This window comes from Syngnathus leptorhynchus, chromosome 14 (assembly GCF_054491065.1).
Source record: "Syngnathus leptorhynchus isolate UIUO chromosome 14, UIUO_Slep, whole genome shotgun sequence".
Lineage (NCBI taxonomy): Eukaryota > Metazoa > Chordata > Actinopteri > Syngnathiformes > Syngnathidae > Syngnathus > Syngnathus leptorhynchus.
In genome coordinates, this window is record NC_141208.1 from 2,881,188 (window position 1) to 2,900,427 (window position 19,240).

A 19,240-nucleotide genomic window follows, 5' to 3' on the forward strand; every position below is an offset into this window, starting at 1 on the left:
GAAGGTAAATGGAATGGAAAACGATGTCCAGAAACCCGATCACCTGATCATCCACAGGTCCCCCATCGACCCACTTCATCCAGCTGACCTTGTTTAAGGCTTACACCCACCATGTTGGAGAATTTATTACCTAAGGACATGTTTTTCAGCAAGGTCCCCCTGGGTGTTCCCCTGCCTCTCGCCCAAAGTCAGCTGGCTCCAACTAAGTTTTGACCTTAATGAAGACAAGATCTATAGAAAATGGATGGATTGGATTACTTGGTAGTTTCCACTCCCATCCTGAAGTTACATAAATTTACACACCGATTCGTGTCATGTCGGCTGTCGAGGTTCCGTTTTTGTCACCGTATGTTGGTTTGCTTACATAACTGCAAACCACAAAACCTTGGTTTTTGTTTGTCAATTATTTTGTCTGTTTTTGTCAATGGCAGTTAATAAGGGAACTTAGAATGACCAAAAAAACATTCATATTTGCCAACCTGCAGTCAACTTAGTCCTTTTCTAGTCTAACCAATCAATAAAAACGTCATAAATATTTCAGCTTTTTTTTTAATCATTTTGCAACAAACGACATTCAATACATAATGCAAACAGCAGTGATGCACTAGAACATTCCTAAACAAGAGGATAATATTTCATCCATGTATAGTGGACGGACGTCAATGGAGTCCTCCTCCTTGCAGTCAGGTGACACCCTGCATGTTGCAAACATGAAAGTTGTTAATATCACCTCTTGGTTTTTCAACGCTCACTAATCACCATATTGTACGTGGTGGTCTGTTTATAAGCACCTTATCATCTTACAGTCCAAACAAATGATGTCACGTTCCTTCAGCACTATTGCATCTTCTTATACCTGAGTCACGTTTACCATCTCTGCCAAGTTTCTGTTGGGAGTCCCACAGGTATTGGAGGAAGAAGTCCTCTCTCTTGCAAATATTGTTATTCTCTCTAGCTTTGTTACCAAACTTCTATGGGTACATTGATTTTGTTTTCTGAAAGCCTGTGATGCAGTTACAAGATGGGGCATCATGTTGCCGAGCGAGACAATGACCTCGTCATGCTTTATATCAATTGCTTTCACGCATGCAACAATCTCAGCTTTGTCTAAGGCTTACATAAGTCATCCAAGATGATTCACATGAAACTTACCAAGACTTATTTTATGCTTCTTCTTCCGCGAGAGATCACTAAAGAGAGATGCTGTTATCGGAAAGCCCATCAATTAAAATACGGAGTAAGTTAGTAGTTACTTACCAATGCCACCATTAAATCCTGGGCAGGGAACTAAGAAAAACACAAAAATGAATTATTACATTAAATTAAAATGAGAAAAATGAACAATAAATTAAATTAAAATTAATTACATTTAATTAAAATTAATACATTAAAATAAATGCTCACCAACACAACCCAGTTATTCTTTTTTCTGCATGTAGCTGTCCACATGTCCGCCAACTGACCTGAATATGTCCTCTGCTGACAGAAGTTGGCTTTAACTCCACTGGGTCCAACCGGCGCCGCCACCACTGTGTAGACGTCCCCGCAGCTTTCCTCCTGGATGTCGCAGAATTTACTGTTGTCATCCGCCAGGCATGTGTAATTGGCAGCTGTCCCGTATAGCTCCACCGTGTGCTGCTGGACCTGAGGTGTCCATGTTGAGTGCCAGTACACCCTTAGGGAGTTGTTTGCCCAACGATACAGTTTGACATTGGTCGGGCAACAAGCACCTGGAAGAAAATTAAGCATCAGAATAATCTAAAACAGACCGTTTGCTAATATTAGTGCCCTCACTTGATGAGAAACCGTGATATTTGCACTCAGACTTGTGTCCAGCGCTGCTGATAGCTTCCAGGTTCACGCTGTAGTTGGTCCCGCAGCTGATACATCCCATCAAGCAATGGATATCGGTGGTGTGACACTTAGCGTGTCCGTGTGACGAAGTCAGCGCCGCAGCGTAGGAGCGAGCTCCTCGTCCGGTTGACCAGGTCACGTTGGTCATGGACTGCGTGACCTGGGTGACATTCATAGACGTAGGGCAGCAAGGACCTTGAAGAAATACAAATGTGGTGATTCAAATGAAAGTCATTGTGACCGCTCATGGAGAAATACCTGTTTCTAAAATGTTACTGTATCCGGGAAGACTTTGTCCAGCCGTTGTGGTAGCCACGGCCGTGACCTCGTACTTCGAACCGCAGGGCAACTGGGTTAGCTCACAGGAAGTGTTTCTTCCGTGGCATGCGTGTGTATCGTAGCGCCCGGTGGCGATGATGGTGTAATTTGTATTTTGGGTATTTGGGGTGGTGAATTGGACTTTGTATGAGGACTGCTTGAACTGCATTATAGTCCGAATCTCTGGTGAACACGGAGCTGGAGAGAGATAAGACAGGAGGATTCCTAGTTTGAGGACTATATTCTGAAGCTCCTCTCTGAGCTCTAACAACTTACCTGTCTCGTGTGTGTGTGGCGGGCAAGTGCTGTTACACCCTCGTAGCTCGCTACATGCCGTGACCACCACGGAATAAACTCGATTGCACCTCAAATCGGACAGCGCGCACACCGGCGCCGTGTCATTACAGCGGATGATCTCGTCAACCTCCTTTGCTGTCGTCTCGTAAAGCTCTGACCCTTTGACCGGTAACCACGTGATCTTCAGGGTCTCTGTCGAAACAGATTTTAACAAAACACCCTCCGGGCAGCATGGAACTGGCGGGAAGGAAAATATTACTGATCAATTTGCGTAATGCTGCTCCACTATGTATGTTGGTCAACTTGCTTCGTACTGGTGGTGTAGTTCTGCACATGTGTGAAGGGGCTGGAGCCAGCCTGGTTGTAGGGGAAGACACTGGTCAGGTAGGTATAACCACACACACACCGGAAGTGGCAACTGGTTCCAGTGGTGTTGCACGACTTCTCTGTACCGTCGTCCCTCTTTATGAAAACCATATAGTACTCCACGACTGGTACCTCATCCCACATGACTGAGCAGTTGTCAGCTTGGGCTTCCTCCACCCAGATGTTATCTGGGGGACATGGGTCTAACACAAAAGGAATGCAAGTGGGAACAGGCTACTGCGTCTGGTTTAGGTGTGGCTGAGTTAGACCCACGTGTAATGTAGTCAGCTGGAGGTGAGGGGGAACTGGGTCCGGCCGAGTTGAAAGCGGTGACAGAGATGGAGAGATTCTGACCACATCCCACTGGACTGATGGAACAGTGGTTACTGCCTGTGTTTGTACAGTTTTGCCCAGTCGTGCTCCAAGCCAGGTAGTCCTCAGCTCCTCGCACTGACATCCAATGCACGACGATGCCGAGGGACCCACCCGGTGTCATCTGGATGTGGACCAAATCTGGACTTGGTGGACCTTTTAGATCAAATCCAGAGGAACATTAATATACAGTAGTGGTGCCATACAAGTCTCCCATTGGCGCTAACCTCCCTCTCCCAGATCATACGGCCTTCCACTGTGAAATGGGCACTTCCATTCTTGATCACGCCTGTTGTCATATTTATAAATGAAATCCGATGACCTCCATCAATTTTCACGCCAAGCAGAAAATAAACCCAATATATCGACGGAATACAAAGTAAAAATTTCTTCTGCTCACGTGTGATCTGGCACACAGTGATGTCGTCACCGGCACGACCCTCCGAGTCCCACGCTTCACCCTTGATGCAATAAGTCGTGCCAGCCTCAAGGTCACCAAAGGTCATGTTGTGGTCAGTGGTGTTGACCTTAAGGCGTGTGCTGGAGCCTTGCCGGATGATGCAAAGCGTGTAGAGGATGGCGTAGTCAACGGGGGACCACGTGACCAGGATGCTATCATCATCAGGGGAAGAGGTGCTCAACTCGGGTGCCATAACCACTGAAGACAAAATGTACAAAGATGCACCAAATACTGAAAGTTGTTTAGCAAGAGATGTAAAACAGGGAGCGTCCCCGCGATTAGATGTCACTGCGTTCTCCCTTGGGAGTGAACAACACCTTGTTCTCAAGGTTTCTCTTTACATTATATAAAACCCCCGAATCTCATTGGATGGATACAGTTTCTACCATTCTCCATAGGCTGAAGATCTCCGTGACGATGACAATGAGAAGTGAAACGACACACTGTTATAGCCAGCGGAATGAGACAAGTCATTGTTCTATGGGAACAACACTGTGGCAGTCTTTGTACACAGATTAGCTTGAATTGTTTTGAAAAGACTGGCCAAGTGATTTTTTTTCTGGAAATGGTCATCACTCATATGTTTGGTACAGTAATACACCATCGATTCCAGGACAAATAGTCATTATATACTCATTGTCCAATTCCCACCTGTCTTGGCCTGGATGGGACGTGAAGGTTGGCTCCGCCCCCCCGAGTTGACTGACATGACGCTCAGCCTGTAGTTGGTATAGGGCCGAAGCCCAACCACGGTGGCTGGGGAGCTTCTCACGACACTTTGGGAGAAGAAATCACCGCTCTGAAACACTGCCCTCAGGTTGTAGCCGGTTGCCCCGGCAACTTCCACGAACTCCACAGTGATGCTGTCGCTGTGCTTGGAGTAGGCCCGCACAACGCCGGGCACGTCGGGGGCTAATGTTGGATGGAAATATGTTAATGATGTCAGCCCAAGATGCTTTTATAAAAGATGTACCACTTGACCTGTTGTCTCCTCAGTTTCTGCACTGCTCAACACATTGAGAGCATCATCCATGGCCTGGAGTTGTACGGCGTACACGGTATTTGGCGACAGAGAGCCGACCGAACCCATCGTCGAGTCGCCGCTGAACTGAGCGAAAAACGAGTCGTCTTGAGAGTTTTTGGCCGTCGCTGTTATCTTGTAGGAGGTGGCGCCGGTATAGCTTGTCCACTGCATGGTCATACTTTTGGATGTGACCGTAAAGACAGAGAAAGTGACTTCTGGAGGAATCAAAGATAATGACGTCTATTTATACAAGGGAAAAAAAATAATAATAATCATTTCGAGAAGAAAATTGAGTGACAAAATACATACCATTTTCAACTGTGCGAATCTGAAAATGACAAAAAGTGGTCAATAAATTTATTATAAATGACACTATTTATGTTTTTCAGGGATATCAATGGAAGGTCAGGGGGATGATGACTATTATATCCCGAGGGAACAAGAGAAGCAGCAAGCTGCGCATTGCTTTCACTCAACACGGATTTCAGTCAAGGTATTTCTTTCAGGTCCGAATGAATTTGTCCATTGAAGGAAGGGTGTGCATGCCACACACACTTGATGAAAGCTGTGAAAATCAAAAGGGCCTGTGTGTTCATAATCATACCACAGTGCAATAGATTGTTGATCTGCAAATAAAAGGGTGAAATAAAAAAAAAAGTCTCAACCCTGTTTTGATAAAGTAAGGAGAGAATATCATTTGAAATATAGATAGAAGTAATCCCCAATCATGCAAAGCAATCATGATTTACCTGTGAGATGGTCAAAAAGACTTTCAGCAGCATCAGCCATGTTGTTGCCATGGCTGCACACTTTCTTCACAGCCTGGAGGCAAGATGAATGATTTTTTTTTTTCCTGGTAAATAAGTTCAAAGAAGTGCGGAGCTCTCCGGTTGCTTTTGCTCCCTCAGATGAGCCGATATTGTTTCTGCAAATACCAAAGGGCCCGAGGGCTGAAACTCCGCCCCCCCCGGGGGTCGTTTGGGTGGCCTATCGGAGTAAGAGGAAGAAGCTCATCTTTCAAACATTGGAAGAGGTTAATAAGCCTTTAGAAATAAATCTTGTATTTGGTTGACTCGGATAATAAGCATATGCTAAATAAAACAAAAAAATATATCAAAAAACCCAAAAAATAAATATATATAAATAATAAAACACTAAAATTGATACCTATTTAATCTGATATCCAAAAGGTGATTTCTTTTTTCTCTATAGAATTACAATATTTGATCGAGTTTGTCTTCAGTCTCATGATACAGCACAGGTGTTGTTACACCTGCATAAAGAAACAGGTGGATTGTATATTTCTTGGCACTCCAGTCAGGTTGCCCTCAGGTTAGTAAACACTAAAAATGAACACGATAGCCCGCAAGCAACATTGAACACATCCCAGCACCAACAGGCTTTGGTGGTGACACTGTTGAATCCACAAAGTAACCAAACACAAACTCAGTAAGCGGACACGTTTGGTGCTGAAAGGCCCCCGCGAGACGGAAAGGCCATTGGATGCGTTAAATAGGCGGCGGCGGCGGCTGATACTTATTTGACCCAGCGGGATTTTCCTGTAATTTTATTCTGACCTACTTTTGAATTTGATTTATCCTTTATGGCGTTAGCCTTGTGGCTAATTGTGAGCATCAAATGACAAACCAATTGAAAGCTGAAACGCACCCGTTGAAAAAAAAAATAAAAAGACAATTCAAGTACAGTTCAGTTATATTTAACTTTGAAGCAATGTTGTTCAATTGTGCTAAACTAAAAATATGCAACTCTAAATAATAAAAACTTTTGTGGTCCACCAGTATTTTATAGATGACCATATTATTTCTATATGGAGGTAAATTATTACATTTCATAAAAGTCCCCTGAAGTCCAGGTCAAAACTATTTGTCCATGTGATTTGCATTTGAATTTGCATTATGCTGTTTTTGTGCGAAGCCATTCAATGTTTTTTGAACCCTCTTGGCGATGTGGGAGGAGCTGAGCTTTGGCCAGGTCTGCCGTCAGTCTCTTGGCCATGCGGTCCGTTGTCCTCTTCATGCTGCGAGCGGCCTCGATGGCTTGGTCCAGAGTCCTGTTCATTTCCTCCTCCTCGAAAACCCAAGGAGGAAATCAACATCGGGTGTTTGTAATGGAAGAATCGTGTTTAGGGAAAGACCACCTTGCTTCCTATCCTGCAGCCAGGTTTTTGGAAGTACACATCGCTCGGCAGGAGAGCTGAGTCGGACTGGGTGGAACGCTTTCGCTGATAGGTCGCGTGCGGTTCTTTCAATTTGTAGCTGAATATGACAAAAAAAAAAGTTTCATGTGAAATTGACGGTTGGGAAATGTTGTGTTTTTGTGCTTACCTGGCAGGTAGACTGCAGGAGGAGCCATAGCTGACCTGGAGCAGTGGCCTCTGGGGGGGCTCAGGTGTGAGAAGAAAGCGTTTCTCTTTGGTGATGACGCCTTCTGCTGGAAGAAATAATGTGGTAAGTGTTTTGTTTTTATTTTTTTTTAATTGTGCATTGAGAAAATTTAAAAAACCCAGTACACAGGGGAAATTGTTTGTTTTTATTACTATGTTAATTTATGGCATTATTTTTATTTATTATGTTGCTATTAGCAACGTGCCTCCGTTTTAGAATATATCAAGAGATGATTCGTAAGACATCAAAGTGGCGAACCTTTTCTCCTTCTCGGCTCCATCTCTGTTGAAATCCAGTCTTCAAGTTTTGACTGTCTCGATTTGAAATTGCTTAAACTCTGTCTGCTGCTTGATGGTGTTGAAATGATGATGTTAGTTCTTTTTTCTACGTTTCATGTATCAGTTCCTCCTACCTGGCTATCTTGTAGTTGGTCCTGCTTTTGGTTTTGGACTTACGCTCCTGACGATCTTGCCTGTATTTGAAGGCCAGGTAATCCATCTTTCTTGCGAGGTGAGGCAACTGAACCAGACCTTCTTCCAGGTCTTTCTTCAGTTTGGACACCTCTACCTGCAAGGCCAGGATAGCCTCACTGGACACACACAAATGCATCACAGATGTGGTCACCAAGTAGAAAATGAAAGAGAGATTAGTAGCTATTGACCTATTACAAGTGCACAGATTCCTTTCTCTTTGCCCTGCATCCATCACAGGGTTCGTGTTTGGTTCAGAGGCATGGAGATGATTTTCATCAGGATCTGTTCAGGTCATGGATGAAGAAAATTTACTTGAATGGTCACTGCCATGATGACAATGAAGGATGGACTCACCTTGCAGCTTGAGAGAAGAAGTTTCAATGGTATCTTGCACCCATCGTTCTACTGCAGTTGCTGAACCTTCAGGCTGTGCTTGGAATGCAGATTTGTGTCGTCGACTGCTTAGGTCCTTTGGATGGATAGTTGTCAACAAATTAAGGGAGGATCCTTCACTGTCTGATGTGCAAAGTCCATCACTGGGCATTCCAGGAAAGGCCTGTGGACTAAAACCACATGTCGGTACATTTTAGAATTTAGCTTGTAAAAAAAAAAAATGTCAGCACCTGCGATCATGTCTTCTACCTTTCTATGAAGGAATGATTAAGATGCAACATTCCACCAGATTGATTGAAGTAGGAACTTCCAAATCCACTGTCTGTCTCTCTGCATGCGTGTCCATCAGATGCCGAGTGGACCTCCACAGGCAGTCTGACACCCTCACCAACGTTGCCTTCTTGATTTGGAACGCCACCTTGCACGCTACTGCAAGTTTTGACAGTTTGATTCAAACAAACTTAATGCATCCCTAATAAAACCACTGACCTTCCTGATGTCCATTTCCCACTGATTCCACCGCTAGCTCGTCCTTCCTCTTCTTCACGGTTCTCCTCATCCTCAGAATCCAGAGGTCCCTCCACAGCGACAGAAAACCTGCACAAACACTCAAGCTGAGCGCAATGGAATCCAACACCGACACGGTAACCTGAAACACAATCTGCCTGCAGGAAAGAGAAATTGAATAGTGGCTGTAGTGGTGTAAAATACATTCTGTATCCCAGCTTGTTTGGTATTATTATTTATGATTATTATTATTTTATTTATTATCACTATTATTATTATTATTATTATTATTATTTTAAATGTTATCTATTTTATTATTATTTATTTATTTGTTCTTTTTTATTTTGACAGTTTTGCTTTTCCATCCTCGACATCCTCACCTGTTGACTTGCATTGAATCGTTGCATATGAGCTCATTCCTTTCCTCCAATCCGTCATTTTTACTACTCTTGTCCTCAGACTTTGTCGCCGCAGTCAAACTTACACTTGACCCCTGAAAAATGACACCGTCCATAGCCGACTCGTATCTTTTTTTTTTTTTCTCAAGGTCAAAGTGTGTTACCTGATGCTGTGCTGGTGGAGGCGTGGCCTTCACTGACAGCTTGTTTGTGGTGGGAGTTGACCACAAGAGAGGCGAGATGTTCCGCTCGCACGTGCTTTTGTCGATCATCTCCTTAATATCCTCCAGATGCATACCCGCCCGAAATATATCCCCTTCCACCAGCCTGCTCCCACGCAAACAAGATGGTCACATGACTTTTCCCACTCAAAAAATGGAGCTCAATCGCACCTGTTGGGGTCGAACGTTCCGATGTTTCTGCACAGGCCCAAGTCATTTTTCATCTCCAGAACTCGGTGCTCTTCTTTCTTGCTCATGTATTTTCTTTCCAGTTGATCCTGCGCTTCCATCAAGCTCCTTAACATCTACCAGCAAATCCAAGTTACAATTAGCTCAATTTGATTGTTTGAGTTGTGATGGCCGCTTACCATTTGTTGTTCTTCTGTGCTAACCGACATGTTGGTCACACTCTGCTTGAACTCATCCACCTGCATAAATGTTTTGTTAATGTTTTGTGAATGGATAAAACGGATCAAACTTTTTCGAACTGACTGTTTGCATGAAGTGACTAAGGACAGCTCTCAGCTCGGCAGTCATTTTCTCAGCCTCACTGCCGCCATCTTGATCGGATGTGGAGGGCTTCATCTCATTCTGGTGACCTGGTTTGACTTTTTCAATATTGTTCTCTGAAACAAAAATTAATTTCATGCGAGATCATTTAAAGTTGTGAGAGAGAAAAAAAAACATAAGGGAAAATGACTCAAAATAATTGACTAAAAAAAAAAAATCCCCTTTGTGTTTACGGTGAGTGACTTTCAAGTAAATGAAGCATCCGGAACAAAAGATGTTGAGTAACCAGAATCGTGTCACTTGACCCCATTTGTCTCCATGGAAACAAACGGAACATCCTCTGTCTTTTTCGCTGTCGTATGCAACAACATACCCAATGCTAGAATGTGAGGAGCTTCCGATCCAACATGGCTTCCATTCCTGGGGTTTCCTTCATTGCAAATGTCTGAAGAAAGCGCCAGAAAGAGATTCTCCACCCTGCCATATTTGGCCAGTAGTTGATCATATTCATCCTAAAGAGACAATTTAAAGAGAAGATTTAAAGCTGATTGGTCATTTCCTTTAAAAACCACAAGGCGGCGCTAAAAGACTACCTTTATCTAAATAAAGCTGCTCAACTCTAAATTAAAAAAAAAAACAGCAAACGTGTGTTTTTTTTTTTTTATATAAATAATAACAAAAACTACCACCAAAAATCTTCACAAAAAAATCATATATGTTAAATTGTGACATGTGCTTCCATGAAGCATTAAAAGAAGAGGTAAACCTGAAAGTGATGCACCAAGTCAGGACCGGTCTGGTCTTGTGTGACTTGAGGCATCTCTGAAGGTTGAAGACCTGAGTCCTCCAGGACCCTGCTGATCACCTCCAACATTCCCGGCTCGGACTGGGCTCGGACCATGGGACTGGGAACTTGAGGAACAAGCCTGACTGGACCACTGGGTCCTTTTGGAATTTTAACCTTTGGGGCAACTTTGGAGAAGTCAGGAAGAGGATAATGGACTTGACCCTGGCCGTACTTCAGCTCACCAAAGGACCTACTGCGTAAATGTGAAACTTTCCTCATGTGAACTTGGGACTCTTCACACTTTGCTGGTGCTGCAACACTCTCATCTGGACTAGATGCTGTCTTGTCTTCTTCCACATGTTCTCTTTTTGATGGACTGTTGTCGTCGCTGTAAAAACTTCTGATTGAAGGCTCCTCGGAAATGCTGGCCGACACCTCCGTGTCGTTGCGTGTCGATTTGAGGTCGTCGACACTCTCCAGCAGGGAAACCTCTGGAAGGGTCTCTGCTTCAATCAGCCTTCCACTCTGCAGCAATTCTTCCTGGGAGAAATGCCGCAGCAACAGCTGGTTAATATCTACTGGAGGTCCAGTGCAAGTTGGAACTACTTCTTCATCCTTTTTGTCAGTGACATCCTCTTCTTCTTTCTCCACATGAGGTCCAACAAAATCAAGGTGTTTAGAATGGTCGCCGTCGTAAGGGAGCTCCTCCTGATCCTCGTCGCTAGTATTTTGCCCAGAGTCCTCATGTTCCTGATTTGGGAGATCCATGTTCTGCAATATGTTGCTCTTATTTGGTGGCACCGTGTCACTCCTGACAAGAATAGAGTCTGAAGCAGAGTCATATGTGAAGAAAGAAATTAATATTTTCTTTGTGTCTATGTCTATATAGTCGTTGTAGTCGTCAAGCTGCGGCATGTGACTCACCACTGAAACGAATGCTGGTCTCAGACACGGCAGACTCTGCCTGCGACAGATGCAAAGCTAAACAAGAAGCTTGCAAGTCATTTAAGTGGAGACTTTCATCTTCACTGAGATCCACCATGATTCTCTGCTGGATGCACTTTTCCCATAGCAAAGTTGTTTTGCGTTCTTCCTGGACATCATCCAACTCTTTTTTCCCTTCCATGACCTACGAGAAGACCTTGTAAGCCAGCCTTGTTTTTTTTTTTTTTTTATTGTTTTTTTTTTTTCATGAAGACAGTGGAACAAGTTAACACATTTAAGTAAAGTAATTTTATTCACTCACATGACAGTACTCTTTTAAATAATTTAATCATGTAATTTAATGTATAATGAAACATCACTAATCACTAAAGAAAGAAGAAAGCAACAATACTAAACAAAAAGTCTTGCATAATATTCTGGATCGCCTACCTGCTTGTGTCAAAAAGTCAGTGTGTCATAATTGTCCAGTCAAATGCTTAAAAGATGGTAGACCTACTTACTCAAGTAATATCCTGGTCCTGAAACAAAAATATGTCTGAAACAAAAAAGTCACCTCTTGGGGTATTACTGCAAGTAAATAAGTCCAAAGCTTCTACCAACTCCTGTCTTGACATATGTTTTCTTGGGCAGGTTTTGTTTCTGCGCCATCATTAATATTGCACGTTAGTGGTGTCCATCTCGACGTGCGCTGTCAGGCGTCTGGTTGCCTAGCAACAGCAGCGGAAATGACCCCTGGATTTTCAATTAGTTTTTATTTTTCAGTTTTTATTTTTTTAAATAAGTTCTCGTTTTCAATTCATTTAGCAAGCATCAATTGGTTATATCAAAATAGAAGCAAATTTCTAACCACACCATCGTGATTCAATTACCACTTTTTTAGAGGTTGTAATTTGTATGGCACAATGACAGCGAATTTACACTACGTCATGAAATCGTTCCATTCAAATCGATTGGACCAATGACTTGGAGTCATGGGCGCGGCTTTCTTTGAATACCGTCCTCCAATTGGCTGTTATACAAAAACACTGACGTCACTACTACGCCCCTCCCCTCCCAAAAAGAAAAGAAAAAATCGCCAACTAACAAGTACTTGTCGAAGTTTAACAAAATGCATGAAACTATAGCTGCCAAATAGTGTCGTTTATCAGCAATGCGTCTTTTGCTCGCACGGTTGTAGGTATTATTATCATAAAGAAGGAAAGAAGAATACGAGCGAGCTGTTCGAACTGGATCGACTCACGTAAGTTTGCAGCTAATACGCTAACCCGCTCACCATTGACTTTGTAAAAAGGGGGATTGTTGAAGAAAAATTCCATTAATGATTAGCTCCAAATACGTCTGATATTAATCCATTCGATCGTAGTATTAAATATGAAATATAAAAAAATTCATTCTTACAACCAATGCAATCATCGGCTCATCCATTTACAGTGAAAATGTATTGTACAGTGATGATCCAAGTTCATATAAAGTGTTATTTTTTCATGACAAATATGCACAAAACTTAAATGTAAAATGATCATTAATAGTATTCTAACTCTCCCTGCAGGCTTTCTAGGTTTCCTGCCCCTGTGAGAAGGAGCTACAGGTCAGTATGTCAAGATTTGTCCAGATTTATATTTCTATCCCTTTGACATGTGGATATTCTCGCTATGTGGTGTCTGGGGCAGTCATTTCTCTCATAAATCTCAATCAGCCTTTCCTTGGGGTCTCGGGTCAGCAGACACTTCATTAGGTACACCTGCAGTCATCTATAGTAACCATAGAAACATCTTGAACATTTTAATTGTAGATGTTACACTCTAAAAATGCCAATCATCATTTCAAATTCATTTGCAAACATTTCTGTGAGAGGAGGGCGGTTGCAGTAATGACCTCATGGAGAAATGAGCTAACGGTTGGCTTGCTTATCTTTAGGTAACTTCACACATGCTTTTTTTTTCCTTCCTCTGGAGGATGTTCTGGACTTTTTCATGGCTTCTGTTGAGTCCAAGCTTTTTTTTTTGCATTCTCATCGCTGGATGGCCTTAGCAACTTTAGAGCTCATCTCCTGGCCTTTGATTGACAGCTTGCGTGTGCTGACCACCATCCTTTTCCATTCCCGCCCTGCACTCACTCACTCAACTCACTCTCTCTTCTCTTCCTTCGCCTCGCCTCACTCAGCTTGCCGCTGTTTGGTGGGTGTTGCCATGGCGCCGCGTGGTCAGAAAGAGGCTTCACATACAGCATCTTGTATTCTCTCCACAGAGGGCCACCCAGGGGGAGACTGAGGGGCAGGGATGCAAAAGACACAAAGCAGCCCAGTGGACTCAAACTAGCCTCCCTCCCTTTTGCGGACTTTTTGATTTTCTTTCATTAACTTCTATTTTGACTTTCTTCTTTATTTTTTCCACGCAATCATTTGGTCTGGAACGATATTCGGATTTTCCCTCATATTATGCACAGCGATGGATACAGACGGCTCAGTGATTAGCACAAGAGCTGAGGATCAGTCCTTCCATGTCCGCTACAGGTAGGAACCACTTGCCTTGCCATGCTGTTCTCTAATAGCATTTAAGATTGGCCATGGGGAATATTCATGCAACTCAGTGACAGTATCGATCCATTTATCCGCTCGTCGATAAAAATGGAAGCCAGTCCAGAGTGCAGTCTGCCTTTCTGCTGGGATAGTGTGTCCCTGCACAGGAAATTGATGGAGGTGATGTCATAGTGAGGGGACAAATCGGGGTCAAATTGAAGGTTAAGTACCTTAATTTGCCATCTTTCTTCCTGAATCAGCCCCCAGACTTTATTTCTAATGACTACATTGATATGATATGGGATACGTTTTCACTTTCTCGTGAATACCCGCCGAGTTTGAAGGCAGAAGACATCCCGGAGGGATCTCTAATTACCTGCCCAATGTGCACTGTCCAAGCTCTTGTTGAAGCTAGCGTCAATATTTAACAAGCCCTAAAATATTTATCCCTTGCTTGCTTTGTGTGCCCGTCAACAATATTGGGATGGCCCTTCCCAACGGACGCCATCGGGTTAGGGTTATGTTACCCGAACGGCCTCCGCATCTATTTCGGATCTCGCCCGACCTGTAATCTGTTGCGCTTCTGCCGCTGTAATCTCAAGTGACCAGGTCAGAGGAGAAGGAAAGACGATAAAGATGATCCCACAGAACGCTGACTCGGGTCTTTCTGTGCCCTGCTTGCATTTAGGCTTAACACGGTTGACGGTGTCACACGCCTTTGGGGTTGATGTCACTGGAAATATTTTTTTTTGTCTGGGGGGGGAGTACCAAAAGAGAAAAAAAGTTGCTTTTTTGAGGGGTCACCTCTGCTGGATGCAGTAGATGCCTCTCAGATGCTGCTGCTGTTGTTGTTGTTGTAAGGCAAGAAAAAGCTGCAGGTAGGCTGGTACACATCACACCCACTCAAATCTCACGATACCACTGCAACGTTGTGATAATCAACCTTAAGAAAAAAAATCGGACTTCTTTTCATGTCTTTGGAACAAAGGAGAGACTTTTCCTGCAGAGAAAAGAAAGTGAGACTTTGATCTTGGCTTAGCCTGATGTCATCCAGGAAAATATAAACCCACCTATTGTTTGACGCTCCCTTGAAAGGCGTGGCTGGCTTCTTTCCAACTTCATTCTCCACGCTGATAAATTGAGATTGACTTAAAATGTGGGGAAGGGTTCGGGAAACTGAGGGGGTTGAAATGAGGGTTATATTCTCGGGGAGGGAGGCAGTGCCCCCACCCCACCCCTCTCTAGCTCCGCCAGTGTTTTTCTACACTCATCCTGCAACCTTGCCACATTTCTGCTGCAAGAGCCAACGAGGCTAACGAAAGGATGTGATCTACCATAACAAATAAGGGCGTGCTTGTACACGGCTCAGTAAATTGCACAATCCATTGTTCTGAATAAATGGAAGGAAGCAGCCAAACATCCTCCACTGAAATCTTTCACTGCCCGGAATGATATTTTTTTTAGCCAGTCAGTTCTCGTGATCTTGTCCGAGTGACCACGCAGTACTTTCGAGGCTTGTCAAAAAGTCAATCTTTTGTCCCGTGACCACTTTAGGATGGAGGTGTCGTGCCTTGAGCTGGCGCTGGAAGGCGAGCGCCTCTGCAAGGTGGGCGACTACCGAGCCGGCGTGTCTTTCTTCGAAGCTGCCATCCAGGTCGGCACGGAGGACTTGCAGGTGCTCAGCGCCATCTACAGCCAGCTGGGCAACGCTTACTTCCACCTGCACGACTACGCCAAGGCGCTGGAGTTCCACCGGCACGACCTCACCTTGACCAGGTCGGTGGCGTCGAGGCGGGCACGCTGAGCGAACACGTCGCACCGAGTCTCAAGGCGTTTCCATGCGCAGGACCGTCGGGGATCTCCTCGGAGAAGCCAAAGCCAGCGGGAATCTCGGCAACACGTTGAAGGTGTTGGGGAGGTTTGACGAGGCCATGGTGTGCTGTCAGAGGCACTTGGATATTGCCAGGGATGTAAATGACAAGGTATTGAAAGCATTCACACGTTATTCTGATTCTTTAGAATTGCGTCACTTGGTGGTATAAAGAAATAAATTGGTGACGACTGATAATTTCCACCTTTCAGGTGGGTCAGGCGCGAGCTCTGTACAACTTTGGGAATGTGTACCATGCAAAAGGAAAAAGTATTTGCTGGAGCGGAGCAGAACCTGGAGATTTCCCAGAGGACGTCATGGAGGCCCTGAGGAAGGCTTCGGAATATTATGAGTACGTCGCCGCGCTGTGTTGTTGTGGTAATGCAGCCAGTTAATTGTGTCCCCTCTGCGTGCACCTTCAGGGCAAATTTGGGGCTCGTCCAAGAAGTCGGTGACCGGGCCGCTCAGGGTCGAACCTACGGCAACTTGGGTAACACTCATTACCTACTCGGGAACTTTCGGAATGCCGTGGCGTCTCATGAGCAGGTGAGGGTGAGGCAGAGAAAGGCAGTTTATCTTGTGTGATGTCCCCTAAAAGTAAATCTTCCAATCTGTCTTTAGCGTTTGCTCATAGCCAAGGAATTCGGCGACCGCTCGGCAGAAAGACGAGCTTACTGCAACTTGGGCAACGCTTACATTTTCCTGGGAGAGTTTGAAGTGGCAGCTGAGCATTATAAGTGAGTCGACAAAGTACGGCAAGGTTCATATTCAAAATGGAAACCCTAACCTTAGTTTGAATTGTCGTCTGTCCGTGGTGGTCCAGGAGGACGTTGCAGCTGGCGAGGCAGCTGAAGGATCGTGCGGTGGAAGCTCAGGCGTGCTACAGTCTGGGCAACACGTACACTTTGCTGCAGGACTACGAGAGAGCCATCGATTACCACCTCAAACATCTCATCATAGCCCAGGACCTCAACGACCGGTACGCACGCACACGCTGAAGCCGTAAGACTCGTCGTTCACTTTGACCAAAGTGGCGTGTGCTTGCAGGATCGGAGAAGGTCGAGCGTGCTGGAGTCTGGGAAACGCTCACACTGCACTCGGGAACCATGACCAGGCCATGCACTTTGCTGAGAAACACCTGGAGATCTGCAAAGAGGTTGGTCTTGTCAAGCTCAATGTCTTTGTCACCTTGATCAACTATTTTTAAGAAAATCAGAGATTCTTTTCATGATCTCCACGTGTGACAGACGGGAGACAGGAGCGGCGAGCTGACGGCACGTATGAACGTGACGGATCTGCAGACAGTGTTAGGTCTGAGCTACAGCACCAACAACTCCACCCTGTCTGAAAACAGGGACATCGACTACAAGTTGCAAGGTGAGCTATTTGGACGTTCTCCGAGATGTTTTCCCTCAGCAGCCACCATCAGCAGGTGTCTTGCATTTCAGGGGCTAGGCCGAGGTTGAGCAGGAGGCACAGCATGGAGAACCTGGAGCTGATGCAACTCACGCCTGACAAGATGAACGTACGTACCTCACACACACACTAATAATCACTAGTTTGTTTGACACCAATAACGAGTGTTTGCTGTTGTTGTGAAGGCTCAGAAGTGGAACAGCGACATTCTGAGCAAACAAAGCAAGCCCACCTTCACCAAGAGCTCCTCCAAGTTGTTCTTCGTCAGCCGTCTACGCGGGAAGAAGTTCAAGGCTGGCGGAGGTTCCGCTAAGGTCCTCCAGGATGCCAGTAACACCCTGGAAAGCGGTCACAAGGTAGATGGACTCACCCGACAACACTCACGGACACACCCTGATGATGGCGCCTGATCGTCCGCCGTGTTTGCCGCTTAGCGATCCAGTCCCGACATGTTCGGCGACGAAGGCTTCTTCGACCTCCTCACTCGCTTCCAGAGCAACCGCATGGACGACCAGCGCTGCTCCATTCGGGAGAAAGGCAGCAGCAGGTTGTCGCTGAACGGGGGGCCCCAGTCTCCACCTAGGATCATCAGGAAATGTGAGTCTCACCTAGCATGTTTTCTATTTTGTCTCACTCACAAATGATCCAAAATCCATTTATAAATTCATCCCGACCTCCCTGACAGCCGTTTCCGAATCCACTAACGTGTCCGGCGCTCAAGGCCGGCGCCTAGAGGACTCCTCAGTCGCTGGCGGGAGCCTGCCGGGCCTCAGACTCAACCAGAACAGCAACCAGGCCGTGCTCAGCCACCTGATGGCCAACGTGGACAACGCCGAGCCCGACGAAGACTTTTTCGATATGCTCGTCAAGTGCCAGGTGGGCCGGTCATTGTCGTGATAAGAAATTCCGATTTCAATGTGCTCTGTTTCTACAACGTGGATCTCTTGTTGTCTCCAGGGGACTCGTTTGGACGACCAGCGCTGCGCACCTCCCCCTCCTCCGGCTCGCGGGCCCACGGTACCGGACGAGGACTTCTTCAGCCTCATCATGCGCTCTCAAGCCAAGCGAATGGACGAGCAACGCGTCATGTTGCCGTCCTGCAAGGCCAACGCCAATCACAGCTAAACGAAGCACTTCGAATTTCCCAAGCCCTTCTGAAAGATGGCATTTACAACACTTTATAATTTCATACGCATTAACAGGCAGCTTGTTGTAGATCATGTGGAAGAGTTCTCACAACTCTGCTCGCACAAGCGGTATCAGGGACAAAATATTTTCACAATTGTGGTGTCATTATTTCACTTTGTGTATTACTTCTAATACACGCATGCATTTCTTTTTCATTGTTGTACGTTTTGTAACTGTAAACGTAAGTCTTTTTTGCGTCTCTACTTTCACTATAAAGTTTGTCTGAAATAATTTTACAAATGAATTTTGTCAGTAATAAATGGGATTATTATGTGTACAGTGCTAATCTTTTGTACGTAATTTTGGTTGGAGCAATTAAATCTCTCATGGCTACTTTTTTTTTTTTTATTGACCCGTTTCAATGGAGCACAATCTGCTTGATGTAAAAACACTTTATTGAACATGAGATCAATCTTGCATTAAAGGGTACCTTTGGTTAACCTGTATAACGCAGGCACTGATTTAGTATAAAGTAAATGTACAATATCAAAAAAAATAACAACACAACACGTCTTAGGGACAAGAGGTATATAGCCTGAAACATTGCCCTTTCACTGGGGAAGACGGTGCTAATGATGTGCATTCCATTTCTTTTAAGTGAAGTGAATCTTTAGAATCACTCAAAAGGTTCGTTCAAAAGAATCGTTCAACGTTCAAAAGTGCCACACCCGCCCTCACCCCCACTTTCTGATTGGCTGTTTGATCGTGACGTCACTCGGACACGCTATTAGGTACACGGCCATTTTCAGGTGTACCTAATCACAGGCCACTTCATTAGGGAAAAATCATGGTCAAAACTTAAATAAAAGTGAAAAGTGCCACACCCGAACAACCCCCCACTTTCTGATTGGCTGGTTGATCTGTGACGTCACTCGGACACAGGTGTACTTAATTACAGGTCATTAGGGAAAAAGTTTA

The 19,240-nt window shown here is 44.8% G+C and overlaps 3 protein-coding genes across 4 annotated transcripts; 1 reads left to right on the forward strand and 2 right to left on the reverse strand.

Annotated features, from left to right (window-relative positions):
• Positions 1 to 1,158: 1,158 nt before the first annotated feature.
• Positions 1,159 to 5,491, reverse strand: fndc7a (fibronectin type III domain containing 7a). The gene is made up of 13 exons (XM_085930623.1): positions 5,441 to 5,491; positions 5,001 to 5,019; positions 4,649 to 4,906; positions 4,319 to 4,579; positions 3,608 to 3,865; positions 3,109 to 3,363; positions 2,784 to 3,038; positions 2,449 to 2,706; positions 2,113 to 2,370; positions 1,795 to 2,049; positions 1,464 to 1,730; positions 1,258 to 1,287; positions 1,159 to 1,190 (listed from the first exon to the last, which is right to left on the reverse strand). Exons 1-13 carry the CDS (start codon positions 5,489 to 5,491, stop codon positions 1,159 to 1,161), a joined length of 2,457 nt encoding a protein of 818 aa, XP_085786749.1.
• A 1,114-nt stretch (positions 5,492 to 6,605) lies between these two features.
• Positions 6,606 to 11,511, reverse strand: aknad1 (AKNA domain containing 1). The gene is made up of 17 exons (XM_085930278.1): positions 11,310 to 11,511; positions 10,365 to 11,212; positions 9,972 to 10,110; positions 9,581 to 9,714; positions 9,457 to 9,516; positions 9,260 to 9,393; positions 9,032 to 9,194; positions 8,850 to 8,962; positions 8,452 to 8,559; positions 8,212 to 8,388; positions 7,924 to 8,132; positions 7,758 to 7,851; positions 7,509 to 7,685; positions 7,355 to 7,473; positions 7,037 to 7,142; positions 6,850 to 6,967; positions 6,606 to 6,779 (listed from the first exon to the last, which is right to left on the reverse strand). The coding sequence occupies exons 1-17, from the start codon at positions 11,509 to 11,511 to the stop codon at positions 6,606 to 6,608; spliced, it is 3,075 nt and encodes a 1,024-aa protein (XP_085786404.1).
• An 859-nt stretch (positions 11,512 to 12,370) lies between these two features.
• Positions 12,371 to 18,669, forward strand: gpsm2 (G protein signaling modulator 2). 2 transcript variants are annotated; one of them, XM_085930243.1, is made up of 16 exons: positions 12,371 to 12,570; positions 12,880 to 12,918; positions 13,578 to 13,842; positions 15,403 to 15,624; positions 15,695 to 15,830; positions 15,931 to 16,070; positions 16,141 to 16,264; positions 16,340 to 16,455; positions 16,542 to 16,697; positions 16,766 to 16,874; positions 16,966 to 17,095; positions 17,167 to 17,243; positions 17,320 to 17,490; positions 17,569 to 17,731; positions 17,820 to 18,010; positions 18,092 to 18,669. In XM_085930243.1, the coding sequence occupies exons 3-16, from the start codon at positions 13,778 to 13,780 to the stop codon at positions 18,257 to 18,259; spliced, it is 1,968 nt and encodes a 655-aa protein (XP_085786369.1). In that variant the 5' UTR covers positions 12,371 to 12,570; positions 12,880 to 12,918; positions 13,578 to 13,777; the 3' UTR covers positions 18,260 to 18,669. The 2 variants fall into 2 exon arrangements, with proteins under 2 accessions (XP_085786369.1, XP_085786370.1); XM_085930244.1 differs by lacking the exon at positions 13,578 to 13,842.
• Positions 18,670 to 19,240: the final 571 nt, after the last annotated feature.